Source organism: Sabethes cyaneus, chromosome 3, assembly GCF_943734655.1.
Source record: "Sabethes cyaneus chromosome 3, idSabCyanKW18_F2, whole genome shotgun sequence".
Lineage (NCBI taxonomy): Eukaryota > Metazoa > Arthropoda > Insecta > Diptera > Culicidae > Sabethes > Sabethes cyaneus.
The window spans coordinates 156,380,334-156,399,062 of NC_071355.1; the positions used below are offsets into that span (position 1 = coordinate 156,380,334).

Consider the following 18,729-nt stretch of genomic DNA (forward strand, 5'->3'; position numbering starts at 1 on the left):
AGTATATTTATTATATAGAACAATAGATGCAGTTTTTCCAACCGCGAAAATGGATATTTCTCTAATAAAAATATCAACATATATTTTTACCTTAAGAAGAAATGATAAACCGAAAAGTAAGACAATTTTATTTTCCAAATATTCACATCCGAAACATTCGTTCCCGAATAAAACTATCCGTCGCATACAATACTTTACTCAACTTAAATTACGCACAATACTTTACTCGATGCAAATTACATACAATATTTTACTCCATGTAAATTACACAGATTAAATTGAACATAAAAGATTTTACGCGATGCTTTGCGATTAGCGCCATTCTCTATCGAAAGCTTATTTTTTCTTGCGGTCCTGTGAACACTTTGGACAGAACCACTTACCTTTCGGTTTCGTTGTAAGTCCAACACACGCAAAGTGGAACCATTCGATAGGACACTGCAAAATAAAACAATAAGGTATTAGAAAACGTTCCGCCTATGCATCAGTTTAAGAAACGCTTACATCTGGGTTATCGCAGCCTATCATTTCTCCGTATGACACCTGGTGGCATAAACAGTAGGTAGGTTCATTCGGATCGACAGGCATATCCAATACGTCACTCGGGTGAGGCGTAACATGACCCCCGTCCTGTGCACTATCATCCAATTCCGCGTTTTTCTGTAAATTTATATCGACAACAAAAGGTTACAGCACAAACTGAATGTTATAGGTATGTGAGTGTAATGTAATGAATTGTAAAAACTACGACATATGATACCAATGTTAGTTTTTAAAATTACTCCACAACTCTGTTAACAAATGAAAACTTAAAAGGATGAATTGTTGAAATAAAATGATCAAAATCACTTTTTGAACTGTCTACTGAGTGGAAAGTAGTCAACTTTTTTACAAGGTACAAATGTATGTATAATACATCAAAATATCTTATCAGGTTACAGATTGAACAAATAATTACTTATTACAAGTAACAATGCTAATTTTAATACATAGAACTTGTTATGCTAATTATTTGGTAATTTTTTTTCCTTATTTGGACATCACGTTTGAACGTTTGGAACTGGCAAAATTATTTTAGTATTAGAATATATTTGTGGGTGTAATAAATAAACTCGGAAATATTGCCATTATCAATCAGCAATCTCGCTGTGGCTCAACTTATATTTTGTTAAACTATAATTCAAACTATCTAATACTTCTAAAACTAGAAATAAGAGACTATAGACAACTATGCTATAAATATGCAACTACAATACAATGCTACCGTCGTAGATATAGTGTATACTGAAAACTTTAATGAGATGAAACATGACCCTACCTTATGACCTTTGCGGCCTTCTTTTTCTTGATTTACCTTCTGCTTCTTGCTGTTTTTGCCTTTTCCGTTGGCACTGGCGGTTCCACCGGTACCACCGCTTGCACCAGCCGCTCCGGCACCGGCTACCCTACCTTCATCTTCAGAAGAATGTGCACGCTTTTTCTTAGCCGAATTTTTGACATCTTTGACTTTCTTTCTGCCACCCTTTTTTGTGACTGTTTCCTCGGATTTTTCACGTGCGTTTAACGTTTTATCCTGAATTTCACCCTCGAAGCGTGCCAAATCCGAATCCAGGCGGCGGATGTGTTTGTCAACCAGCTCATAAGTTTGAATAGCTAGCTGCACTTTGTCATCGCCATACTCTTTAGCCTTATTGAATAATTCCTGTATGGCACGGAGTTTTTCTTTTTTCACATCTTCCGGAAAATTCTCCTTGGTATTAACCAACTGCTTCATAAATTCATTGGCCTTTTCATCAATAGATTTCATTAAAGTTTGAGCACGAGAATCTAGATCCCGCATTAGCGTAAAATTGCGTTTTAATTCGTTCGGTAAATGTTCCAAACCTACATCCACAAACGTATGGTTAGTCACTTAACGCTTTACCATCAATTATTATTGCAATACATACCATCGAGATAGTGCTCCAGATATAAAGCAGAGGTCATTTTGAAAAATCGCTGCACCAAATTCAGAGGAAAGATTCACAAAAACAAGTAAATTTAATTATTGTATCAGACTTGTAAGCACTTCAATCGCTTAGAGCAGCCATTACGTTTACGTTTAGTGTATTTTTGGTTTTATTTCTCCGTTCTCCCGTTTCTCCCGTTTTTTCGCATTCTCTACTTTGTTCTCTTATTCGCAACAAGCGCAAGGTTAGGTAATCTAGTAAAGGTATTAATTTTAAATAGGAACGCCAAACATTATTTTAATGTAGGTAAATAATTTAGGAAAGAAAATTGGGTCCTAAAGCCCTATGTCGTTTTTAGCTTGAATCGATGAGGTTAGGGTTAGGAACAAATATTTTGATATTCAATTTTATATTTTTAGGCTATTGCCGTTAAAAACCTTTTTTTTTAATTTTGGTAAATTTTGAACAAAAAATAAACATTTGGGCAACCTTATATAGACAGACTATAGTTGTGCATGGTTGTGTCAAGCGGTGTCTAGACAACACGAATTATAAAAAGAAACCATAGTATGTCTTGAAATGTTACGGAAAACTTTTTGTTTACCTTCACGCTCATGTGATAGTGTGTCAAAAAGTCAAAAGTTGCAAAGTCAGGAAATGGCTTGGCAATCGCGACCTAAAACATTTTCTGAGTTTACAGCTCATTTTCCGGTTCCGGTCATCTCAGTTTAATTAAGGCCTTTGTCAAAATCAGCAATAAGCGTAGTGACTGCACTTGGTCACAGCGTGGATGGCTTCAGTTTTCGGATGCAACACTCGCCATCGAGATGCGACCGTGTTTGGTTAGAAACGCACAGAAATTTTTGGTCTGCCGTTCGCCCTACTGCTGATTCACATCGGAGTAGCAGAACATACCAATCTGATTGATAATACGGTGCCAGTTTCGGTTGGCGTTTTTTTTCATACTGTTCTGCGGGGTCGATTGTACCGAGATTATACTGTTGGCCATCAGCTTGACATCGTTTAGTCATTAGCGCAAACTAGATTTGGGCAAAGTCTAGCACCGTGAATCGATGGATTGAAATACATTGCCCGAATCAAAACTTTTATCCGATAACTAGTACAAATTTGATGTTCCACTTCCTCACGACCAGCAAAACGCAGACAAGCACAAGAGACAACTGCGAAGCTGTAACTGTCAAAACGATCAGCTGCTCTAATGTCAAACCAGAGTTGCCAGTGAGAAAAAGTTATCATTGTTGCCAGAAACGTGTTATTTTCGTTATGTCAAGGAAGATCTCTAATGTCAAGGGAGAATAAATTACAATATTTTTGTTTTTTAATTTTTTTAGTGCTCTGCATCTTTTTAAAAAAGAAAAAACTATACTCTGGTAGTCATAATGGGAAGCTTTATCGTTCCTTCTAAAAAAATCATCTTTTTATCACAAATTTTAGGACCCAATTTTACCGAACGTTCGGCTGCTCAGAGTTCGGTAAAAAAAATTAAGTGTGATACAATTGATGAAGGGACGGTAGGGGAAAGAAATAAAAATTTTTTTGGCGAAGGAGGGGGAAGAGCGGAAAGGTGAGGAGGGCTACTGTTAATTTTGACAGGTAGCAAAAAAAATTGCATCCAAAATTCTATTTAAATTCTTCGTGTCGGTAATTAGCTGCAAATTAGCATTTTCAGCACTATAAGAAGGTTAACAGTAAAGTAGCCGTATATTTTGCCAAAATGGCATTTGAGTAGCATTAAAGGCGACTTAAATGCTTATTGGCTTGCATTTGAATAGCATTGGTGATACTTACTGGTTACCTGGGTTGTTTACATGGACTTAGAATGTGGGTTAACATAATGAAAGTGAATATTGCTTAAAGATCCAGACACAATGCATACGGATTTCACTACGTTGCGGCAATTTGACAGTTTTTCCATGGGTTTTTTGTTAAATTTCTGCAACGTAGTAGAATCCGTATGCATTGTGTCTGGGCCTCAAGGCTTTAACGGCAAGTCAGAAAAGCACAAAATGAAGAAGCCATTACAAGCAGTTTGGAGGGGGCACTACTGGACAATACGCTTTTAAGACGTATAAAGGCCCAGACACAATGCATACGGATTTTACTACGTTACGGAAATTTGACAGAAAACCCATGGAAAAACTGTCAATTTGCCGCAACGTAGTAAAATCCGTATGTATTCTGTTTGGGCCTTAACTCCAATTTATGCATATCGGGTTTCCAAATTTCGACTAACAATTAAATAAACAATTAATGTCGAATTTGTTTATTCAATCCGGATTGGAACTGGATGAACTTTTTGTGTTCATTTGCTCCTATCTGACAGATAAAATTCATCCAGTTTCAACCCGGATTGAATAAACAAATTCGACATAAGTAAACAAACTACGAGTGGATGTCAAATGGGTGAATCGTGTTCATTCGTGACGTCACCTTGCAAAACCTTATGGGGCTTTCAAGGTTGGTGAGTTGAATTTGACACATGAGATATACGTTACCTTAATTTGAAAATATACCTTGGTCATAGCGAAGATGGCGAAGGTGTCAAAAAAGTTTACCTCGAGCTCGAGTTTCATTTTTCGATGAACACGACTACGCGACGAACACGCATTTTTATTTTAAGATTTGCTTCGACTTCACAGGAAGTATAGTGTAGTTTTTCTGCTGGATCATCGGAGGATTTTTAAGTAAATCGTGGAAAATATTAGCTGTGAAAATCCATTTGCATTAAAACAGTGGTTGGGCTTTGGGAAAATTTCTTGTTAACACGTTTTCAAGTTTTGGTTGACAGTATTTCTTTTGTGATGAATTGTGAGAAATATGCTAAAATGGATATCCTATTCCCACATAATAATGGTGTTACATTTGTACCCCAACTGGAATGTGAACATTTTGCTTTGAAAAGTTCTACATCCTGACGGGATCCGTAGTTCGTTTTACGAAGAGGATTAGACTATCTCAACAGTAACCGAAGTTAGCTGAAAGCGAAAGCAACCATTTTTTAGCAGAGGCTATAAGTGTTTGCTGAAGGCAGCCGTGTCTGTATTATTGCGAGCAAAAGCACTTATTGAAAAAGGCAAGAGTAACAGTGAAACCACGAAAAAGAAGTTCAGCTTATCGCTGCAACGTAATAAGTTTTTTCCTGTGTTTTTGCATTCTTGGAGCTGATTCTTAATAAACAATTCGTTGCCTTACTGAAAAAGACTTTCTGGATACAATGGAATATTCTAGTAATGATGTAAAGCAGCTGTTCAGGTGAGTCATTTACGACCTATATACATATAGCTATTATATTACGTATAGTTATGAGCGTATATACATACCTACCTACAAACATTTATTTTTCGTAACCATTTTAGTATTTTGTATTGCTAACCAAAACGTAGGATCATTTATTGTTCCATTTTACCGTTAGGTGGGTTGCAATTTTACCTGTTTCGCTTAATGTAGGATATAAATTTTAAACTTCTTGGGTATAACCCTACAACAAATTAGTGGTTACCGCAGTTAATCATGAAAAATTAGTCAATATTATTTTCACTTTTTTCCTGTTGGAAAACTGAATGATTGCGTCTATTGTTGTATCTTGTATGTCGCTCATTTCGACACGTTTAGAAACACAAAGTGATTTGTGGATGAGTATTGTTTGTGCTAGATCTCCAATCGATGTCAAAAGGAAAGAAAAGGAAATTATGCTGAATTTAGAAACAGGTCGAAAATACCCTCCCATTGCACCGTTTGCAGTATTAGAAATGGTTCTACGTTGGATTTCAAAATTTACACTAATAAATTAGTCCTATTAAAGTTCATCGTTATCGATAAAAATATAATACATACATATTCACAAGTTGACAGAGTTTGCATTTTATTGAACGTAAGGGCAATCACAAAAATTTTAAAATGACTTTGATATGTTCTTAACATTTTATGTATTGCATTAGTGAATTCCACGACAATAAATTTAAAATGGTATTCACATTAAATGAATGCAACCGATAAAAATTTTAATATAGTTGTCTAAAATAAGTGAAATAATTCTCTAGTTCACCACAGGGCGATGAATCTGAATACAATGAAATTGTGCAAATAAAATGATTGTACAATTTATGTGTGGTGTTTATTTCACAACATGAGAAATCAAAACGGATTTCAACTGTGATAATAATCATTGCTGATTTGAAATGACAAAATTCTTCCCTTTGAAGTAATTTTTGTGTGCGAGAGTCAGATTTTGTGTGTGTGTAGGTACCGTACCACACTCTAATATCACGCAGCCTGCCTAATACCACAGACAAACAGACATAACTCTTGGAAGAAAAATCAACAAAAATGATCGTACCTCACATTTAGCCTGAGCACTAGCACCATCTATGATCGATATTCCCAAATATCAAATAGCAATATGGGTATCCCAACATGGGTAGTAAGTATTTTTTATGGGAAATTCCCCTTCTTTCGTCAAAAAGCGCCACTTTGACCAAAACGGAGACATTCTCAACTACGCCCAAATATGAAAATACGGTTTAATCGGTACGATGAATGGAAAACGAGTGTTATGTCTGTTTGTCTGTGCTAATACCGTGCCTTTCAAAATTTGAGAATACATATATGTTAATACATCAAGTCCAACTATAAACTTATGAGATTAACACCTCAAACGTTCAATAATATAAACAACAATATCCAAGCTCAGCCATTTGTTGACTCCTTTCGTGGAATTTCCATAACAAAAAATTGAATTTGAAAGCACATGCGTTGTACTGCTATTTTTTCGCTGCCGCTTAGCCACTAAGCTAACGATGTGATGTTGAATAAAAAATTATATCAGTTGAATACTCGTGGATTTCCATTTGTCAACATCTAATATTAATCATTCAGATATACTCAAGTCATAGATCAATCACAGACAAACAGACATAATTCTTGGAAGAAAAATCAACAAAAATTATCGTACCTCACATTTAGCCTGAACACTAGCACCATCTATGATCGACATTCCCAAATATCAAATAGCAATATGGGTATCCCTCGAAGTAGCAAGTATTTTTTATGGGGAATTCCCCTTCTTTCGTCAAAAAGCGCCACTTTGGCCAAAACGGAGACATTCCCAACCAAGCCCAAATTTGAAATAACGGTTTAATCAGTACGATGAATGGAAAACGAGTGTTATGTCTGTTTGTCTGTGGATCAATTATGGAGTTTGATTTAAGTATATTTATTTCTATAATTTTTCTAGTAGTTAAAAATATCGCGGAATTATGATATGAGCAGAAGCACTCCGACCTAATACCGCGTAGGAGAGGAATCCTTGATACGGAAATATGACAAAGAAAACAAGCAAAAAGACATTGAAGAAAAGAGGAAATACGACAAAAATAGGGTGAAAAGACGCCAAAAAACACCAAAAAAGCGAGACGTCAATGCATAACGACAAATGCAGAAAAAGCAATTAAGAGACAAAAATAGAAATGAGCATAAGTATAAGGATGCCGCCTGTGTGCTGCTACTCTTTTAGGGACTAGGGTCGATGACAATTGCAAAATGATGGCTGGAAAAAGCATACTTGGGACAGCACGTTATTCTTTATTGTGCAACCTTATCAGGTCCCTGCATGCTGATCAATACCGACGCCGGCCACGTTCCTGGTGGGCCTGGTGGGATGAAACGGAATGTTATTCCAATACTTGTTGCTACTAAAAGGCCAGGGAATCCTCTGCATCTTCACAGACAGCAAAGCTGTGATTAGAAATGCCACAAAAGTGCCCATCAATGAAGAATTGGCTAATATGCCACGGTAATGGCAACCTGATTAATGTGCCTATTACCCGTCATACATGCCGGAGCTATGCCGTTGAATTGAAACAGCGATACCAAAGGCCAAATTCCCTTCGGGGAACATTTTTAACACAGTAACCATTTTTTCATTTGAGGGGGTTAGAAGGAAAGGGGTGTAAGTGACAAAATTGAAAAAATCGAGATAATGACAGGAAACGATACTTTGAGCATGGTTTTATGCATGCTAGAAAATTCATGTCAAAATTTTACCGTTTAATGACTTTTTTAGAAACATGAAAAAAAAAGAGCAAAATAAAAGTTGGGTTTCGCTTGGAAGGAAAGGGGTGTGTAAGTGCAAATAACATTTTCAAAAATGTCTTATAAATCCCAAAAATTAAAATGCTTTTCCAAGATTTCAATAGAAATTAATAAAGTGAAATTAACAGAACCATAGTGCGTCATTACTTTTGTATTTTAACCTGATAAATTTTCTAGCTGACTTCTAGCTTAACTTTGGATCCGATTTTCTCGAAATTTACTTTTTGTCACTTACACCCCTTTCCTTCTGAGTCACTCATTTATAAACACAAGGAGAGTCTACATTCCAGGGAAAAATTTGGCTAACGTACATTCGTTGCCAATTATCTCTCAACTCACTAGTTGTCAAAATGGGTTTATTCTATTTAAAACAGTACGGAACCAACGCCGGAGGTCGAAGTGGACGACGAAATAATTAGCTCGTGCAACCCGAAGAAGTTGCTAAGCGTGAGGTTCAAGCGCTTGAAACTAGAAGATAGAGGCAGCATCACCATGCCGTTGTTAATGGGAGCTGCGAACCTTTCCGATATTAGCCAAAATCTTTTCACGTCTTGTGCTTCCAGAAATGCATTTTTTTACAATCGGCTTCCGTGGGGACGTTGGTTGGGGTGTATACTATCATGGTATATTATTATCTTAATTTTGGAAAAATGGCGTATTAGCCCGTTTTTCGTTTATAGGCAGAAAATTACCCTTACTAGGACATGCTGGATTCCTGTTTCAGAATCTCTAGGATTCCTATTTCCTGGTATAGGGAATTCCTTTACCGAATTATAGAATTCGCCTTGTAGATTCTCATACAAGAATTCAGGTTTTGTAAGCAATGCATTCTATAGAAATTTCATGCAGAATTCCTATACACGATTTCAATGTGAGGAATCCCAATGATTCTGTGCGAATCTTTTTGGTTCGTCCGGGTATTAAAGAAGAACAAAACGAATGAATCTCCGCTCTGCACTATCGCGGTTCGGCTAATTCCTACTACCAAAAAGTAGGGACTCCAAACCAGAGCGCAATATTGTAGATTAGAGCGGACTATAATTCACAATATAGAGCTTTCCAGCTAAAAACATCATTGAAGTTCTTGCCGATGCGCATGATAAACCCAAGTATACCCAGATATTACCTTTTGTAATACTTTTGTGAATTAAGTGGGTTCCGGGTAAAATTTACAAAAGATGGTTGTGGCGATGTTCAGAATGTGCCTTTATTCTGAATAAGTACGAGGTTAGTACGAGGATCTCTGATAACTGATAGTTGTACATGAACCAGATTCTTGAATATTTTTAATATTCATAAAAACCCAAAAATGTTTTACATGGATTGAGGCAGCTAGGAATTTATTGTTGTTATTCAGGTATAATGAGTAAAATCGCCAGTTCCCGTTGGATACCGAAAAAAATCATACAATTAATTCAATTAATGCTCAAAATACAAATAACAGGAGATAGTAAAATTTATGTTAGTTTTTATCCTGTATTACAAATAATTCATTCTTCTATTTAGTCCAAGTAAAATTACAGTGTCGTGAAAATTATGATTTCTGCTAATGTTGATCAAAGTGCTCTAAAATATTCATCGGTTATCAGAAATTCATTTCAATAACAACGCCCAGCCGTTAGGTATTATCACCACTATAGCTTTGCAAGGTCGCGTATTGCGTATAGTTTGTTATCAGTAAACAGCAGATTAGCCTAAACGAATCTAATAGCACCTCCATAACATTTCATAAATACAACTTTTCGTTGTTATAAGCATTACATTTCGCTTCAAATATGACATTCCTGCCTTGAGGAGAGGGATCCCAGAGTCAGTTCGTTGGGTCCGCACATGGTCGGAAAGCCGCCAAATTGTGTTACCAAAATTGTCGAACACTGTAACATGTTGTGGATTTTACGCCGAAATTTAGATAATAAATTTTATTTGCATCAGATTTTGAATGTTTGCTCAGCTCGACTAAAAGGTTTGCTCATATGTGAAAAGTTTCGCGAACGTAATATTTCGGGTAACGCCGGAATATAGGCAACGCTCGTACTGTATAAGTCACGTGCGCTGATTTATTCTGATTGCATGCGTGAAATATTTCGTATCATGAAAGTAAAGCTCGATTAAACATAAATCGGTAACGACCACTAGATGTCACTTTAGTATTATGCTGCTAAAGGTGTGCAAGAGAAAATAAGGTACTCATTTCGCCATACTTAAATTAGTTTATCCGTTTAGTGGGCGCAGCCATGCTGTCTAGAAACCGCCAAAATTTAAATAAAAGAACCGAGGTTTCTTTATTAAAATATTCAAGCTACTCGTCCATTTCGCTTACGTATCGGCTGGTGAACAGAAGTTCTCAAAAGTGCTATTGAGCTGTTTAAACGAATATTGTGCTATTCAAGTTTAAAATAACCAAAGGGTTATTGTGTTTTTTTAAATAATTAAACCAAGGTACCAAAGTAGTTAAGCTAATTGTGAGTGAGTTTAATTAAAGGATTTATTTTACTGTAGAGTTATTCCTTGGATTGCTGGAAAAGCCTTAAAAGTGAACTCTGTTCAAGTGTACCGGGATATTAATTGTACAAAGGTAAATTTTGAATTCTTGTTAGACTTTTTGTGTAGTAATTCACGTATTTCCGTTCGCATGGGACAGTAGCGCTCCATGCGCTTTTTGTACGGAATTCTTTTTTGCTGGATTCTGGAGTGCTACGGTCCACTTTCCGTTCCGTTCGTGTGTGCAGTTAAGGCCCGCCTTCGTGACAGTTAAACGGGGGCGTGTGGTGTTTTTCGTTAAGTTTGCGTTGCGAAAGTGTACACGGCGGTCGTCAATTGCCGCGCGTGTTTTACCGGCCTTTTTATCGTTACACTCCGTGGCCGAAGTCCGAGAGCCGACAATCAGGACACGTCGTCAATTGCGTGCCTTTTGTCGAGTCTGAGTTAGGGGTTTCATTCCGTTTCGGGAGATCTATCACGAAAACGTAGTACGTGGGGTCTTCCGGGCACGTTGGTCCCTGCCAAGGCCAAACCCGGGTACGCATGACCCTAGTCATTGCGTCACTCTCGTGAGTAGTAAAATCGGAAGCCTTCCGTCCAGCCGAATCACCCTCCGCACCTTTAGTTTCGGCCAATACACACACGAACATCCCGGCGACGAGTCAATCGCCATCGACCGTGACGTCGCCATCTTCGCCGTCGACCAGGACAACGCTAGCCATCGTCGAGCATCGTCAAAAACCCTGCGCAGGTATGTGATACGTTTATGGCCATAAACTCAGTGCTAGAAAACCTACAAACAATTGTCCAGCCCGAACGTTATACGGTTACTGAATACAAAGTTTAAGATATTTTACGTTTTTCATTCGTACGTTTGAGCAGAGTCCATTCTAGGGATCACTCACTCTTCCTTTCGTTGCCTTCACTTTGGTATTTCAGTTTCGTTCCGGGTCGTAACGTTCGCGGGTTTGGATCTAGTAGCATACCTGTTTTTAGCGGTTCTATCGCACGGCGGTGTGAAGCGGTTCTCTTGGTATATATTTTCAGCTGCGTAACCCCTGTACCGTTCTAGCCGACCCCTGAGAAACATCTCATGCTAAACATTAGTCGGGCAAACCTAACACGACTGGTGGTCTCTCGGGTTACCGGGAGTAGCGCATAAGCTACCAAGTTTAAAGTAGAAATTTCTTAAAGGTTAGTCAACGAACGGTTACAACACCGGCATGTGTTTCAGTGGCTGACATTGGCTGTCTCGTCAGGTAGAACTGGTGTCTGAGGTCTCCCTGTTGTTATGATGATGACAGCGTAAAAAAGGGGTTGGCTTAGAGTTTTATTCTTTTATAATTGACCTGATCAGCTGCATAATTCGAAAAAAGGAAAGTTTTACTGTATCAACTTATAAATTGACTTCTTTGCTTAACGTAAAGATCATTTTAACACGGACTAACAAGACACAACACTTACAGTTCTTACAAAACATTAAAAGTACCTGGATCAAACCCGAAACCGGTCAGCGTAAAAGGATTTTTAATGTTTTGTACGAACCATAAGTGTTTTGGCTTGTTTGTCCGTGTTTTACTGTATCTTTTGTATTTACGGTGTTACAACGGTGTTACCCTTGAACACCACTGTAACGGTAATACAAAAGCTACAGACTAGTTTTATTCAGCAAAATTGTAGATAATAACTAGTTCTACAAATGTCCCACATATAATTTTTTAAAGTTTTTTTAACTGTGACCGTATTGTCAAATAAATTAAATCGAGTGAAAGTGATCGAACCATCCCTGAATCACACATCCAAAAAAAAAAGCTCAGGTGCTGCATTCCGGTTTCGATACTTGACCTTCAGTTTTCATTTAACAGACTTCACAATTAGCCGTCAGAGTAAAGGACAATTGCATGGCTAGTTCTACGACCCTATTGATTTTCACAGATTCTCCTAGTCAAGATTCGAATATTCAACGACTGGTTTATTAAGATCCGCGTTGTACCTTTATACCAACTGGGAGATACAGAAAGTAAAGATGGGACTGATTATTGTGAGAAATATAAAAAAAATTGATTTTAAATAAATATTTTTCAAAACAACATTTTCGTTAAATTAATGAGGACCGTAATACTGACCCTAGTAGCTTAGGAAGGCGCTTTTTGAATACAGCAATTGTCTGCAAGTGAATTTAAGGACACTCTAGAATTTTTGTCGTACTAAACTCTAATGTTGAACCATTGCGCACTATCGAGCTTTACGTCAATCAAAACTAATGGAACATTATGTCCAATCGCAACCCCAACAGTGCATACGTGACAAATTTTGAAAATTCATATCATGCTGAGATAAGGGAAACGGTGAGAACGCAACTGTACTTTCAACGTGAAATTTCTCACGCATACAAGAATTGTTTGCTATAAATAGACTGCTACCTACCTGCTAGATTATAGAGTTTATTATTATTCAAGTTGTAGTAAATGGCAGATTTATTTCACACCAACGTTACTATTTCTCAACAGGTCCATCTATACGCTGGTGAAACAACAAGATGAGTGCAAGTCCACGTTATCTGTGGAAGCCATGCTGGCTAATGAATTTCTCGAGGAGCATCGCCAGCTTGTTGGTCGCTGCGTGACGCTAATTTTCGAAGACTTTGAGACAGTTGGCAAGAAAGCTCGGGAAATTCTTTGGCGTAAGGGATACTATGACCTCATCGTGGTATTTAAACGACACTACCATCAGTTACAGCAACAGAAGAAGCAGCTTATAGCCAGTGGAGAAAATGCAGCCTTGGAACGTAGAGAGCAGCACCTCAAGCATGGAGCCGAGCGTCTGCTACTAGATGGAATGAATCATCTAAAGGTGATAGTGCTACGTCTTGCGCAAATATTTAACCTGGACAACCTGAAATATTCAGTAAGTTATGGCCTTCTGGAGAATTACGACGATGATTTGTTGGTTCGCGAATCAAGCTGCTATGAAAATTTAGGCTTGAATGAAGAACAAAATGCGGATGAGAAGAAGGTTATCTATACGAAGCAGGAAATATCGTTCGCATTAGAGTCTATCCATTCTTTACTGACAGCTTTGGGTGATCTGCATCGTTACTACTGCGAGTTTGATTTGACCGGTATAGGCAACGTGAAAGATGTTACTGCCAAATATTACTGGGAAGCTTTTAAATTGAACCCAAAAATTGGTATCACCCAGAATCAGTTAGGAACGTTGTACAATGGAAGAAACTACAATTTGGACTCAGTTTATCACTACCTATATTCGTTGTGTTGTTTGGTGCCATTTGATTGCAGTGAGTTGAATGTGAGCAAAATTTTCCAGAAAAATATCCGCTATCTGGAAACTGAAAATGGTGGCGATGACGCCGAAGAGGAAGACTTTGCGGTACGTGAGTTTGTCGCCAAGTTTCTGCTGGTAGTAGATGTGTTTTTCTATGATAAGAACGTAACAGATTTTACCAGCTTGTGTCATTCAGTATTGATTGATTTTAAGAATGTGCTCGGTGCTCGAAAATTGATTGATGACGAGTATTACATGACGGATGATATAATTTTTAAGATCGTGTCAATCTTGTTCTTCTGCATGCACAAAATTAAAATTAATAATTCGGATAAAATTCATAGTCTGAATGCGTTTTTGGTGGCTCTGTGCTCAGAATTGCTGGAGTACTGCACAATGGCAGTTGAAAAATTCGTGGTGGAAAATGTTCGCGAGGACAAAAAATTCCGCGAAATGTATTTGTCTCTCTATCAGCGTTATGACGACGAAGTACGTAAATCTCGTCAAGCGTCGAAGGAACATTCAACTGTACTGTTTACGAAAGATCAAAAATCATCCTCCGGCATTGAGGAGTATAACGGCAGTGAGGACCATTCAAATAAAGAAAACGAAGGAAATGACAAACGAAGTCAGGCCAGCTGCAAGCAAAGCGCTGCTAAGAAAAAACACACTCGCAGGCGGCGCCGTGTTCTGACAAATGAATCCGAATCTGAATTTTCTGATCAGGACGATCAGAGTGACTTCCAGCTAGATTCAGATTCAGATGATGTAAGTTCTGTATCAAGCTTTGAATCTTACGATGACTTTACCGATGAAGACGAAGAACATCAACTGGATGATATCTGCAAAGGATCTCCAGAAAAGGATAAGAGAGAATCTATCTCTACGGACAAACTACAACACATAGAACATCACGAGGAAGAACAAAATCCGAACGCTTGTGATCAAGCGACTCAGCTTAAGTTTAAGAAACGCTATCTTAAGCTTAACCCGAACATCATCATTGAGTTTGCACAACTGGAGCGTACCATGCGTTCGCTGAAAGTATTGTTCGATTGGTTGCAATCAAATATGGACATTTTAGTTGGATGTTATCAATCCAACCCGGAGTTCATACACAACATAATGAAACTGTTAAATCATTTTAATATTGACATCTTTTCCAACCGATACTATTTTCCGCGCCAACTTGTTACCGTAGATGGAATTCGTGAGGATTTCCGAAGCTTGTTTGAAATTCGTCGCACCATTCCACTGGATGAAGATATTGCTATGAAGCAGTTTGCATTGTTTGAAATCATTCAGGAAGAATTCGATTGGGAAAGTAACTATCGTTTGGAAGTTACCCCTCCGGAACAAAGTTTTCTAAGAGCAATGAAAATGGTTGATTTCGGATTTTCGCTTTGTAAATCCAAGAAATTTGATTACGCATTCTGCCCGAAAGCTCGCGATTTTAGTCTGAACAGTAAGAAGCAACGTAAAGCGCAGCAACACAGACAAGAAGATCACAACAAAAAAGAACGTGGAGCAACGCGCAACCGAGGCAATCGAATTCGTAAGCGAGAACAACAGGACGACAAGCACAAAATGCGAAAGCAGTCCAACGACCATGAACAGCGATGTGACAACAAAACTCGTCGTAACCAGAACCGCAATCGTCAGCAGGGTGAACGTCGCCGCCCTGATGTACCGGAAGGCCAAAAATCGAGCCAAGAAGCCGACAGAAGAACGGCCCCAGCTATTATAACGAAGAAAGGTTATTTAAAGCAACGGTACAACGGGGATGTAGAGCATACCGGAAAACCACAACGGAGAGATAAATCTGCTCTATCTGATTCTACTACCGATGAAATATATCATCAAGAGAAGAATATCAACGAATTGATGGGACAACTGTGGCTAAGAAATGAAGTAAAAACGCTGGAATCGAAGGTATGTTTCGAATGAGTTTGGCAACACATATCAATAGTAATCATCAATGTTTTCAGGTTAAAAAAGTAGTAAACATAACTTTAACCCCTTATTTGATGCTCGACTCTAAGTGTTTAACCGAATACACGTACATTGTCAAAAACTTGGTAAAGACTAAGAAATTCGTTATACTGATTCCAACTGCCGGTAAGTTACTATCCTTCAACGCAATTCAAAGTAAAGTGCCTTTTTAAACATCTTTGTGACGGAAATTTCCTCAATCTGACATCATTTGTTTGAATCTCCAAAATAGAAGCTTAAACCTTCACTTTTGTATACTATTTTCAGTTCTTTCGGATTTGGACGAATTGAAGAAACATAGCGACGGCGCTCGCAATGCTATCAAATGGCTTGAATATGAGTTCAGCAAAGGAAATCGGTTCCTTCGTTCTCAAAAGAATCATGAACTTTTACCTATGCCGCTGATTAGAGTTCCGAAGAAACTTGGTAAGATATTAATTCTTCCGTATTATACCAATTACCATTAAGGCAACGTATTGTTTTTGGTTGCAGACCGTGACGCTTCAGTTTTCTACCAGATTGTTCAGTTTTGCAATTACATCGTTACGAATCACGCCGACAAGGATAGCGCGGACATTATCACTTACCTGTCCGGTGAGTCATTGCAGGATAAGAAACTGTATAATTCAACCTACATAGGCATTCTGGAAGCGATACCAGTCAAGTTTGAACAAATCGTCACTTTTTATGCCAGCTACAAAAGGAAATGAGCTCTCACTCGGTAAACCGACTTCCTGTGCGCGGAATTACTCTACAAGGAACACCGTTTCTGAATCGTATGCTCTCCAGAACACTCGTGAAAAGCGTCGCGGGTGGCGGAGGCATGGGTAAAAGTAGGATTCAGTGGTTGCTTTTTTATAAGATAGAAGAAGATATCATCGGCGGTAGCTGGCAGCAGCAACACCAACAGCAGCAGCCAGCAGCTTATATCACAGGGAGTAAATCATCACACAAAGCCATCGGGTATAATCCTTCCATTCAACACGTGTCTAAATATAACACCTGCCTCCCTTCTAATGAAAATATGTTGCAGAGGAAACCGAATGGGAGTATATCGGTATACTTAAAGTGCAGCATTTTTCTAGTTCTATCGAAGCCTACATGAAGGGAAGGATAAGGAAGGGAAGGAATTATCCTAAAGTTGGTTGATGTCTCTGAAAAAAAAAATCTTCACTGAAAATCATTTCATCACAGCTGAAATTCATTAATGTAAAACAATAGTAACGAGTGAAACGTTTAAACATAGCCGCAATTTGTTGTGTCGAAGAAAAGCAGAATTTAATTTTATGTCCATTTGACTAAAAAATCAATAACACTAAACTGGTCAGTAACTAAACATATTTTCTTGAAAACTAAGAAATATTTGGATATCAAAATAATTTTTAAAGACCTTTTAATTTTTGCTTTTCTCGATACATTGAATTTAGAGAAAGAAAATCGGTGCCAGTTCATACACATTACAATTTTGTTTTCACTCACTCACTTTTACTTTATTTCAATACACTTCAGATCCTAATTTGAATCTGTAGTAACACAAAATGCTTTGTTTCTCTTTTTCCTCTCTCTGCTCAAATAAAATCATGGCAAAACATAGGTTGTTATCATTTCCCATCCGAAACCATTTGATTTGACTACTAGTTGCAGACCGCCGTGGTTAGCCACGATACAAAATCCGCGCTAGTAGGCTTTACACGGAGATTTTGACCAGATACAGCGGCACTGAGTGATGGATGACGAAACATGCGTCAAGTCTGACTTCCATCAAATTCCAGGACCAGACGTTTTATATCGTAAAAGATAAATTGCAAGTGACAGATCGTTTAAAAAAGAAAAAATGTCGAAATATCTCATTTGGCAGGCTATCTAGACCTGTGGCAAGCGAAGTTAAATTTTCGTCACAAAAGGTATCATCAATAGTGAAATTTACAATACTGAGTGCTACCAAAAATGGCTTATGCCATTCCAGCGTTAGGATCTTACTTACTTACTTATGTATATACGTCCGTCGGTCCGTCAAAACAAAGGGATGAAATCAGAGATGTTTACTGCCGACGGTTACCCGCCATGGCTTTCCCCTGTCGCCTGGTCAGGTTTTCGTCAACAGCACGGATGTCGTTGGTTAAGCTGCGTCATCATGAGCCTTTTGGTCTGTCTCTTCTACGCTGTCCTAGCGAATTCCAGTCGAGTGCTTCTCTACAGATTTCATTCGCTCCTTTCTTCAAGGTGTGTCCGATCCACTTCCACGTACGTTCTCGAATTTCTGTTACTAGCGGGCGTTGATGTCATCGACGACGGTGTGTCTCTTTGGACATCCAGTTGGCAGGCCACCAGATTGCGATTGATAAATATTTGCAATTTTTACGTTTTCTCCGCAGAGACGCACCACGGTTTGCTGGCGTACAGCAATACGGATTTAACGTTTGAGTTGAAAACTAGGGTTTTGGTATGCAAAGTAATCTAGAGAGTCTAGAGTGATCATCGGGCGTTGTCTCTTTACCAAGATATTGAAAGGATTCCACTACCATAGACTGCCTGGGAGCTCTCGAAGAGCTCCTCTTACTTACTCTATACATCGATTCAGCGTTGTGCGAGTAAGACAATGTCGTCGTTGACTGGGTCGAGGTCATTTAGCTGCTTTATCGTAACTGTTAGAGGATTCCAAGGTAATCTTCGATTTGGTCTACTGTCAATCGCTCTAACTAACATCTCATCCATAACGGTGAGAAACAACCGCGATGATAAAATGCAGTCCTCTTTCACATTAGCAGTAACTCTTATGGGGTCGAACAAGACGCCAAGTTGTAACACTTTGTACGAAAACGCCTCATACTGAGCCGCGATGAGATGCACAAGCTTATCTGGCACTCCTCTACACCTAAGTAATTGTTCCCCAGATATTTTCGAGGTAGGA

General features: G+C 38.3%; 2 protein-coding genes across 3 annotated transcripts; one reads left to right on the forward strand and one right to left on the reverse strand.

Annotated features, from left to right (window-relative positions):
* Positions 1-96: 96 nt before the first annotated feature.
* Positions 97-2,088, reverse strand: LOC128742252 (inhibitor of growth protein 4). 2 transcript variants are annotated; one of them, XM_053838549.1, is made up of 4 exons: positions 1,950-2,088; positions 1,355-1,884; positions 505-660; positions 97-438 (listed from the first exon to the last, which is right to left on the reverse strand). In XM_053838549.1, exons 1-4 carry the CDS (start codon positions 1,984-1,986, stop codon positions 337-339), a joined length of 825 nt encoding a protein of 274 aa, XP_053694524.1. In that variant the 5' UTR covers positions 1,987-2,088; the 3' UTR covers positions 97-336. The 2 variants fall into 2 exon arrangements, with proteins under 2 accessions (XP_053694524.1, XP_053694523.1); XM_053838548.1 differs by having other exon boundaries at positions 1,319-1,884.
* Positions 2,089-4,545: 2,457 nt separating this feature from the next.
* LOC128744705 (nonsense-mediated mRNA decay factor SMG5) lies at positions 4,546-17,382 on the forward strand. Its single transcript, XM_053841887.1, has 5 exons — positions 4,546-5,222; positions 13,052-15,758; positions 15,815-15,944; positions 16,086-16,244; positions 16,311-17,382. Exons 1-5 carry the CDS (start codon positions 5,185-5,187, stop codon positions 16,526-16,528), a joined length of 3,252 nt encoding a protein of 1,083 aa, XP_053697862.1. The 5' UTR covers positions 4,546-5,184; the 3' UTR covers positions 16,529-17,382.
* The last annotated feature ends 1,347 nt before the right edge of the window (positions 17,383-18,729 follow it).